The 10,567-nt window shown below is 42.4% G+C and overlaps 1 protein-coding gene across 1 annotated transcript in view; it reads right to left on the bottom strand.

The window, feature by feature from the left end:
• The window catches only part of PPA2 (pyrophosphatase (inorganic) 2), a gene marked incomplete at its 5' end in the record, with an annotated part of 81,351 nt that overhangs the window by 63,054 nt on the left and 7,730 nt on the right, over positions 1 to 10,567 (bottom strand). Inside the window, one exon of the mRNA XM_019521818.1 lies at positions 8,243 to 8,287. Coding sequence (XP_019377363.1) covers positions 8,243 to 8,287 — 45 coding nt within the window. The remainder of the gene's footprint in view (positions 1 to 8,242; positions 8,288 to 10,567) is intronic.

Below are 10,567 nucleotides of genomic sequence, written 5' to 3' on the forward strand. Positions count from 1 at the left end.
ACACACAATCTAGTTTGTGTATCGAAGAAACATATGTAACAAATCTCCTGTAAAAACTGTATTTAGTTGTGAATCAACATGTTCTAACTGTTATAGCAATCAATGAAAGCACACCTTTATTTTAAAAACAAATGAAAATACACAAGAAAGTTGATAAAAATCCATTATTTCAATCAGGCTTGCTTGCTGACTTAAAACATAATTTAAATCAACCTCATTTTAAATCAATCCACCCTGCCCCCAAATCAATGCCCAGGACTACTGCCCTGGTTGTCCCACCTTAGTTATGCTACTGATTCCATAGGGTTCCTATACACATGCAGGGAGGCTGCTCTGATGAACTGTAATTACATCATGTCAAAGTAGACTCTATTAATCTCAAGTAATTACAGCACTCCAGCAGACTCCAGCATCATGTGTATCAGCATCCCCGCACTAAAAAATGGCAGCGGGGCACCTGAAAGCTCATTTGATATGCTTTAATTCAAAACACATAACCGTCATTTTTCAGCGCTGATACACGATGCTCCGGGCACTTTACTTAGCGTGGCCCTCGAAGCTGCGCTAATTAAAGCGCCCCCCCCCACCTCCTGGAGCATGTCTATAAACACCCCTAGTTTCTAAGATGGAATGTAAAGAGAGCCAGAACATAATTTTAACAATATTTAAAAGTATCTCTTAATTTTTTTTGACTAAGATGCACAGAGCTAGGTTCAGGAAATCAGGGGAAGGTAACAGGACTGAAAATATTCTACTTATACACAGTATAAAATATCCCAAACAGTAATAACTTACTCCTTTCCTTGCTTCCTCTCATAAATAGGCGGTAAACTGCCCCTACCTTGTCAAGCTACTTCCTTTCCTAGTCCTGCTGAGCTCCAACCCCATGACTGTGAGGCAGGGGATGGAGACTGAATGTGCGAAGACAATTGTTTTTGCCTGTGGACTGGGAACCTGAGAGTTTGGGGCTAATGAAGAACATTGAGGAATGAACTGGTTTTGACTAGGAAGGGAGAAACATGAGCTTAGTAAGGAAGAGAACAGAATAGATGGGGGAGAAAGGAGAGAGAAAGAGGAACAGAAAGGAATGGCATGGTTTTCTGCAGATGATAAAAATACAGCACTGCTTTTGTGTCTTTATTACCAGTAACCCAGAGGACAGAAGAGACATGCTGCAGCTTGCAATTACTTTAGCTGCTTGTATAGCAAAGTGCTTTAAAAAAAAACATGCATTTTTAACAGCATTTTTTGAACAGCATTCTGGAGTTGCTGATGCTCCTCAATAAAGCTTTGTACTAAAATGACACAGGAACAAAATATTGTGGCCTGAAAGCCAGTGGAATTTTTTCAGCATAAATTAACAGAGGTGCATGGCCAAAAGAAAAGTACAATGTCCACTCTATAAACTCTAAGGATTTACTGGCTTCTTATCTTACATTTCTTTGCACTGTGAAGTGAGGAATTCTGACAATACTGAAGAAAAGGTTTCATGATTATTGTACAAGTGATGTTCTTTGGCAAGCCAAACAAGTAAACTGGTCATATGAACATTGCTGAAAGATCCTGTATCAAGACAAAGCCTCTGATGTGGGTTAAAATAAAATCCGGACATTCTTGGGTTTTGAAAATGGCTTCTTTGAAACTAAGATTGATTGATTCGTTGATGTAGCTGCCTTTGCAAACAATTTCCTTCTGGTAGATATTAACCCAATGAACGCCAAGACAACTTCCTTTGTTCTCAGCCTTTGTCAATGTGCACCATTGCAATGGAAGATCTTTAAATATTAGCCAGATCCTTCGAGGAAAATGGGAGGAGTAGAAACACTGTAATGGACTCTCCACAGATGGCACATGAGCAATCCCAGAAGCTGCTTTTCAGCACCATGGGCTGTCAGAATAAACTAGGGGGCCTGACCACAAGGGAAAGACCTGCACAATGGAAACTGTTAAAATAGTTCATTTCATAACTTTTTTTTTTGTTTGGACTGCACTGAAGAATGAGCACTATTAGTTATTTCTACAAACAGAAATGCCTCGGTTTTATCATAGGAAAGATAAACTGATGCACTTTTTTTTAACTCTGTCCCAAAGTGCCAGCCCCTTTGTCAAATCACTCATTTGCATTGTCTGCCTACTTAGATGACCCCTTACAGCTCACACAGCTAGCTTACTTATCTGAAATTTTCACTTGATAGAGTCAATTCAACTTGAATTTGCAAGGGCACTCTGACACGTGCAACACACTTGATGGAAGCCCTGATTTAAAAGAGCTGACCTTGTGAAGCTGTGCAAGTAAATGAGGATAAACTTGACATGCTTGGATAATTTCCTTGCCAACGCCAATAAACACCTTTTCATTTGAAGTAAAATGCTGTTTTCAAAAATACCCGACTCCTCTGACAGAGTAGATCTGTGAGTACTTCACAAAAGACACGTACAATGATAAGTGGATTAGAAATCCTTTCAGTGCAGCAGGGAGCGACATTTCAGATTTGTCTTTAAAAGAAGACTATGACCTCAAGGAACTTCCTAGCACAAGACACTGCAGACCATACTCAATAATCAGCCCCTCATGGAGTTCTGACTGCAGCTACAGGAGGAAACATCCAGCACTCACAGATGGAGATTGGAAACTTTTGATGCCTTTCACAGTAATTTACCGAGGCGAGAACGAATTCTCAGTGCTCCTAACGCTTAAAACAAAGCACAGATTCAAACGATAATGACTTAAGACCAAAGAGAAGTATAATTTCCCCCTACTAAGTAGTTACACTGAACTCTTTAAACAGTTAAAATACATAGCTTCCTTTATTCCTTTCTCCCCACCCTCCCAACCAAGGAAGCAATTCCAGCAGCTGCCTCCAAGATAACATGATTGCAGAGCCAAGCATAATTTAGTGTCTGGAATCTGAGACTGTTCAAGGGATAGCTTCATCACTCAGGTGTGATCCACAGCAGGAAAAGCCAGGAACTATGTGGGTAACAACAAATTAAGAGCACGACTGCATGAAGAAATGACCACGATGCAAACTGAAGGGTGAATTTATAGTATCCAGTGCATTTACTATGCACTCCCTGGGCACACGCTTTACCCCATGGCAAGAGAGGTAGCTTATCGCTCTTGCTACCTCCCATACTTCAGCTTACCTTAAGAAAGATTGCTCCTGAAGCCATGCCCATAAACAGATCCTGGATTTCATAAAGAAGGTACAGGAGCAGTGACCTGTGCTGAAGCAGGGGTGGGTACATGCTGCCCCTTCTCACCCAGTATGCATACACACCAGGGCAGGCAGACAGTGCTGAAGGGGCATGAGTGGGAGACTATTTTTTTAAAGTCCCTCAAGCAGGTAAATATCTTCCCTCCTCCCTCCCCTCTGTGCCCAGCAACATGTTCCTTCCCCTCCCCTGCTCTCCTCTCCTCTCCCAGCACTGCAGGGGGGGGTCCAGAACAGCTCCTGCCCCAGTCCAGCCAAGCTGCAGGAGCCAGGCTTGACCAGAGAAAGTGTGGCAATTCCCTCGCTGGCAAGGATCACCTAGGGGGACCAGGCAGAAAGAAGGCACCCTCCCATCGCTGCTCCTGTCCCTGGCAGAACCCAGATGCAGTAGACAAGAGTGGCTCTGGAGCTCTCTCTGCCCCCAGGACAGCCTGAGGAGCAAGAGCTGTCAAGGTGGAAGGAGGGAAGGGGAAAGGGGGGATGTATCGATGAGCATGGAAGAAAAGGGAGGGGGGGATTCTTAATTGCTTCGGGGATGTAAAAAATTGTCCCTGCTTGCTTACTTCCCTCTGTGATCAACTGAAATGGGTGTGTGTCCTCACCACTGCACCTGTCCCTGGCCATACCCTTAAACAAGCTGAGTTTTCTAATCACCCAGATGTGTATCACGCAAGCTTGTGCCAGGGCAACACTACAAACTTCTGCTGGCATAGATAGATCAGCCAGGAATCACAACTCTTCACACCACTTAGTGATGGATGAGGCAGTAGAAGTCCCTAAGGTAGATTCAGCTAGACCAGTGAAACTTCCCTTTTGCCAGTACAGCTTGTTTCACCTAGGTAGGGTGGTTTCTCTATACCAATACAAAGGCAGCACAGCTTTGTCCACACTACAAGTGATTTGTAGACGTCAGACATTGGAAAAAAGCACAGTTAGTGTGGTCATGGTCTTGTATGCATTCAATCAAAAAATGAATTAAGTACACAGAGAGGCAGAATACTAACGTTTTTAATTTCCTCTCCAATGTCACAAGGGCTCTGAACAATTTGAAATAGATTAGATAGGGAAAATTTGGCGCAAGTCTTCTCAGTCTATTTTCCATATCTAAACTGTTATCAAAGACACAAAATTAAATAGATAAGGACTGAGTAAGCCTAATGTAAAACTGGCTTTCAGAAACACCGTATAGCCAAGGACTTGGGAACCTCTGGCCACTAAAAGTGTCACATCACTTTTCACAGGATTAAAGAGACATGACCAGTAAATTCTACCCAAATTCCAGTTTGAGCACCAATGGCACATGTCACATCCAACACATCCCTTGCACTTTCAAATGGATGTGTTCCTCTTCACTCTGTACTAACCTGCTCATGTATTACGGTGCGGTGGTAAAGCATCACCCTGCTTCACCCCAGAGATGGCTGTGTTTCATTGCTGAAAAAAGTTTCCCTCTACATATATACGAGGTGATTTATTACATACTCCCATTCCCAGATCCTTTTCAATGAAAGAAAGCAAAAGGTGCTACAATATTCAATATGCAATAAGCAATAATTGCAACAAAATTTGGGGAATCTTATGTGCAATTTATAAACCCTGAGATTATTAACTTGGCTGCATCTTTATAAAACTATTAACCCCAGTCTGAATGTGCACCTCACTTGCTTTCCCAGGTGCCTTTTAACCTCTAAACTAAAATGGAATTCCAAAGGCTAGCTTCACAGAGCTCGCAATAGAGAGCTGTCTGCTTAATTGCTCCTCAACTGAAAAGTAATGACTCTAAACCAGGAGTGTCAAACAAAGGACCCACAGGCCAGAATTGGCCCTTTGGCCTACCAATGGACCAGGGAATTTGGGGACATGGCTAGCAGTGGGTGTGACTTCCTGCAGAATCTGGGGCCCCAGTGGACATTGCCAGCAGCAGCATGGGGGCAAGTGACAGCTATGCAACACTGCCCTCAAGTCGACCTTCGGCCACTCAGACCACTATTGCTTACACACCTCTGCATGGCCCGTGGCCACCTGACTTGCCACTGCCTACCCCGCTGCTGCTGCATTGGCCACCGATGCTCCATGCCCTGGGCCAGATCCAGCCTGAGGAACCCCATAGTCCAGATCTAGCCTGTGGCACAACGTGAGCTTAATACCCATGCTGTAAACAACAGGTTGGCTCCGTTCTAAGATAAACGGTTTATAAGGGAAATGTTTCCTTGTGACTAGGCTTGGCAAGACTTGATTTTTATCAGTCAACATTGATAAATGTTGATTTCACCTCACACTCGCAGTCTGACAAAAAAAATTTCTATTGTTAATAATCAAAATTTATAGAAAGGGGATGTAAGAAAAATGATGGCTGACAGATTCTTTGATGACAGAGGGAGCAGTACTTTGGACTACAACTCCCAAAAACCCTAGGGGACTGTGAACAAAGGAAGAGGAAGTGACAAAGCGGACAAAAGAGCTATAGGCAAGCAGAGCCAGGACCGATGGCAGCTCTGCTGCTCAGCAGTCCTACAGTAGTTACATTTTTCATTAATAAACTGACTGCCCCTCACATCCCTAATTTTGCACAATCCCATAAAATTTAGATTGATAAAAATCAAAAATAAATGCCTAAAGATAAGCATTGATATTATCCATCAGAAGTATTAAAAAATTAAAAGCAAATTCTTCCAAGCCTACTCATGACCAAGCCATCCTGACAGGGGTTTGTTATCATATACTGTAACAGATAACAACACAGGGCACTGAAAGCTTACAAAAGTGCAAGTGCTGCTCTACTGGGCTACAGAGAAAGGGATGTGTTTTTCACCATTTGAGATGAGGAGAGGTGCTGCAGGAGCTGCTGAAGCAGGGAAAACTCTGCTGTCCCAGAAAGACAGACCCCCACAAAGGAAAAGTAAACTAGAGTGTGGAGCATTACATTCAGGATATCTGTCTAAGTTATCTGTATTCACTTGTGCTTTTGTTTTAAGCAAAACCCAATAGTATTTTTAAGAGTCCTATGCATTGTCTGGGTGTTTCTGGTTGCTTACCTGTATCACAGGCCCCTGAAGATACAACTTGTTGCCCACATAGCTTGGGTTGTGGAAGAAGGCAGGCTTAAGCTACCACCTTATCTTGGAGGAAGCTGGGCTGCACAGCTCTATTTCCGTGAAGGGCTAACAGCCAAAAAGCCTGTGCCTAGGAAATGTGCCAGGCAGTCCTAGAAAGGAAATAGTGCTGCAGCTAACAGAGACCAAGAGATGTTTAAAGCATATGTACCCAGTGAATTGGGCCCCAACACAGTAGCCTGATGTACGTTCACCTAAAGGAGGTCAAACCAACCTGTTGGGCATTATGTTAGGCTCCAATTCTGTTAGGACACCTAAATAAATGGGCCCCTACCTGTGGAAATCCTTGCTGGACCAGGGCCACAGACAATACATCATATGTGGAAAAACCAACACTGTTTTATTCAAAATTAACATGACTTCCGCTAAACAAAACTTTATTAATGCTCAGAAGTTTCACAGTTTCAGTCATTTTGTAGGTGAGGCTCTACAAAAGGAACAGCGTCAGAGATGCATATGAACAGATAGGTAAGAGACAGAATACATGACTGCCTGCAGAGATCATTATTCTATCACAGGGGTTTTGAACTGGGGGTACTTTTCAACCCTGGAGGTACTTGGAAAGGTCCCAGCCAGTGGCACTTCCAGTTTCACTGCTACACGTGGGATCCCCCCCGCCCTTGTCGATCAGCTGTCAGGGGACTTTTCAGTTCTTGACTGGCCACCGGGGGTACCCCAACCAAAAAAGGTTGAAAACCCGTTCTAGCACAAGAATGCACATTGAGAGAGCATGCTCACCATCCTTCCCAACAATCATACTGCTCCTCTGAAACATTTCAGTTTTTATGCAGGTTCATGCACAAGTTTACCCCTACCTCAGTAATTAAATTTACATTAGCAAAATGCAGTGAATCAAAGGAAATGTAACTGGGCACTGTGGGTTAAATAAATTATGAGGTACAGAATTACTGTGTATGGGTGAGTGGGCAGGTATCAGGGGTAGTGCACTGGACTTCAACAAGATGCACGAACTAATGTCACACACCAACTGTGACATTACCTGAAACTAAACTATCTGTGACACTTTGCCAGCTTAGAAGGGCCAAAGAGTTTTGAAGTATAGTTATTCGGTATCGTCTTCATGACTGCAGATTGCTGGGTGCTCAACAGCTACTTTGAAGCTTTACCGAGGATCCATGGTATATGAGAATCCATGTTTTCAGGGGGAAGGGAGCAGAGGGGTTGGTGGAAACAAAAACAAAAGAAAAATTGGCTCCAGAACAAAGACTAATTTTTTTTATTCTTTGATTCAATATTTAAGACATGCTATAATTTTAGAAGGAAACAATAATAAAGACTCTTGTACACATATTTACATAAAAGTCTCAGGCATCGGTTAACTCTGCCACTAGCAGCAACAGTGCCTACCTGATAATGTGTCACTTTCCATTCCTGTGCCCATCTGCACAACCCAGAAAGCATGTGTCCTGAAATCCCAAACACACCTGGAGGTCTGGGGTTTGGCCCATCATACTCAAGACCCATTTAAAAGAAAAGGTTTATATTTTGTGCGTGTTCATTCTGCAGTCAGAAGGTACAATGAATATTTCATTAAGTAGGCTTGTCCATACTTCTGAATGTAATAGGAGAAAAGCTAATGGATCAACTTTGCAAATGTCGTAACGAAGCTTCTACAGAAAGATAAAAATGTTTGTCTTTTAGAACATCTTGATGAATAGAAAAACCTGACATTTATAACCCATTTGAAGAAGAAAACATTAAGATCACACTCAGCTCCCTCTTCCCTTAGTATTTTTTTTTACTTGAATGCTTGTCAGTTGTATTCAATGAAAGATGCATAGTACTGAACAGCTCTTATTGTGTCCACTATGCCTGGAAGTTCCATAACAACCTAACCATTGCAAGTAGACTATTAGCAAGTGATGTTTAATAAAGAATAATTTCTAACTGTACCTCACTTCCATTAATCTTTGATCTCTTTGCTGGAATCTCTTTGTCCTATAAAGAAAAAGAAAAATTTCAATTTAGAATACTCACTTACATGAGTCAAATCACAAATATACTCCTGCTAAAAAAGATAATACTACAATGTTTATGTAAATACAGACTAGACTATTAATTTTAAGCAGGTTTGAAAAATCCTGTCATGGGGTAGAAAGTAAAATGCTTGACTTTGTGAGTGTAACAGCTTAAGCTATTAAATTTATGTTGAATAGATTTAAAGTTGCACATAAAGTTTCCAACTCTTACAGTTCTCAGAGCCAGAATCTTCCAAAAGCTCACAGATGGGTTTTTGTCTTCCCAAGTCAAGACAGGAAAAAAATCTAGTTTCTCCTTGCTGCTGCTCGACAGGTGCTAGGCAGCAGCTAAGTAAAATTTAAAAGGGTGAGTTTTAATTCCCTCCTACAATCACAAAACAATCAAAAACCATGTCAACTTTATAATACTGCTGCCTGAGAAGGCTGAGAATAGTACCGTAAAGGCCAGCAGGCAAAAGAGTTATTCACAGGAAAGGAAGACCTCAGGAGGCAGAGGCTGGAGGAAAGAAAAGGAATACCAACCTCTTCCTTAGCTCTTCCTTTTGCAGCTTCCAGGATGCTGAGAGAGGGTAAGGGTAATATTGAAACCCATACCTGTTCCAGCAACTCAGATACTCCACTGGGAAACTAAAATTAGAAAGCTTGTTCCTCACATTTAGCAGCCAGACTGGGAAGGGCACTTGAAGATAAATTAAAATAAAAATAGCTTTGCATGGAGGATCCAGGAGCAGAATCCTAGTAGAAACAGCAACAGCTACTTCTCTTCTAGCAGCTATGGATGGCAAGAATGTTGTGCATGTCACCAGGGCATGACCTCTGGACTTCACTGGCAAGTTTATTTCCCCAATTCTAAGTGTTCTCCATTACTTCTCACTAGCAGGTTTAGTCTGCCTGCTTGAAGGCATCAGGGATATTTTCTATAGACTTGATGACAGCATGTGTTAAAGTTGTAGATTTCTCTCAGCATCCAAGTCATCCAATTGGCCCAGACAACAAATGATAAAAAATGGACATACACTTCTTACATAAACAGGTTAGGAAGTCTGCCATAAACAAACTTCAGACTAAACCAAAGACTGGCAGTTCCCAATGACACATGAAACAGGCATTTCATTATGGTCATAATGAAACTCCAGGGAGCGTGTCTAACAAGACATGTAAGTGCTCAGCTACACCTCTTGCCTTGTAATTGTCCTAAGGTGTGCTTATCATGATTTTCTTGGGCATTATCGCCAGCTTCAAATTATAACACTCCTTTCGGGAATTAAATAAATCTATACCACTCTCTTAAACAGATTATATATGCTTTCTCCTCAGCAAATCTGCCAGAAGTTTTGGAAGGTACAAGGAAATGCATATATTTAATTGCACATATAGAAAAATATTGTATTATATGGGTTCTGCAAAATAAAATGCGATTTAGGAATAACAACTTTGTATTCTAGAAGCATATAACCTCAGACTCCTAAGAATGAAGTTAATTAACTACCAGAACATCTTGCCAAAAGACATGGTTAGCTTTCTCATCATTTAGATCCTTTAAATTAAGGCTAGCATTCTACAAATTATAATCTAATTCTAATACAAATAAGCCCTATGAAAAAATACTGACATTCTATGTCCTGTACCAGACAGGAAATTAATTATTATCATAACTAGAGATGCACCGATATATCGATTGCATATTGGATCGGCAACAATAAAAGGAAAATTAACATTATCGACTATCAGCTTTTTCTAGCTAGTATAGCTGATAATGTCACCGATAAAAGCCACATGAATGCATGCAGCCAAGAATGCAGCCCAGCAGTGTCCTGCAGGTAAGGCAATGGTGGGGTGGGAGAAGGGAAGAAGTGTGGGGTGGCAGACTGAGGCCCCAACAGTGAGGAAAGGAGTAGGGCAGGGACTGCCCAGCCAAGGCGGTAAATGGGACCCCAGGGCCAGAAGCAGGACAGAGCCGTGGGCAACTTATCCAGGTGGCACAGTAGATGGGAAGGGGAGGCAGCTCCTAACCGTTGTGCACGTCCCTGGGGGAGGTGCGGCATGTCCGTGTCTCCCCACCCTGAACTTGTGCATGAGGCACAGACGGGCTGCCCTCAGCAGGCTTGGGGCTCTGCTCTGCTGCCTTTCCCTTGGGAGCCCCCCACTGCAGGACAGACAGGGTACGCACGGCCAGTGCAGGGCTCCAGAGGGAAAGTCAGAAAAGTGGAGTGCCCCCTGAGCAGAAGCAGTGCTGGGG

The sequence above is a fragment of the Gavialis gangeticus genome, unplaced genomic scaffold, assembly GCF_001723915.1.
Source record: "Gavialis gangeticus isolate Ggan-Ray unplaced genomic scaffold, GavGan_comp1, whole genome shotgun sequence".
In the NCBI taxonomy this organism is placed as follows: Eukaryota; Metazoa; Chordata; order Crocodylia; family Gavialidae; genus Gavialis; species Gavialis gangeticus.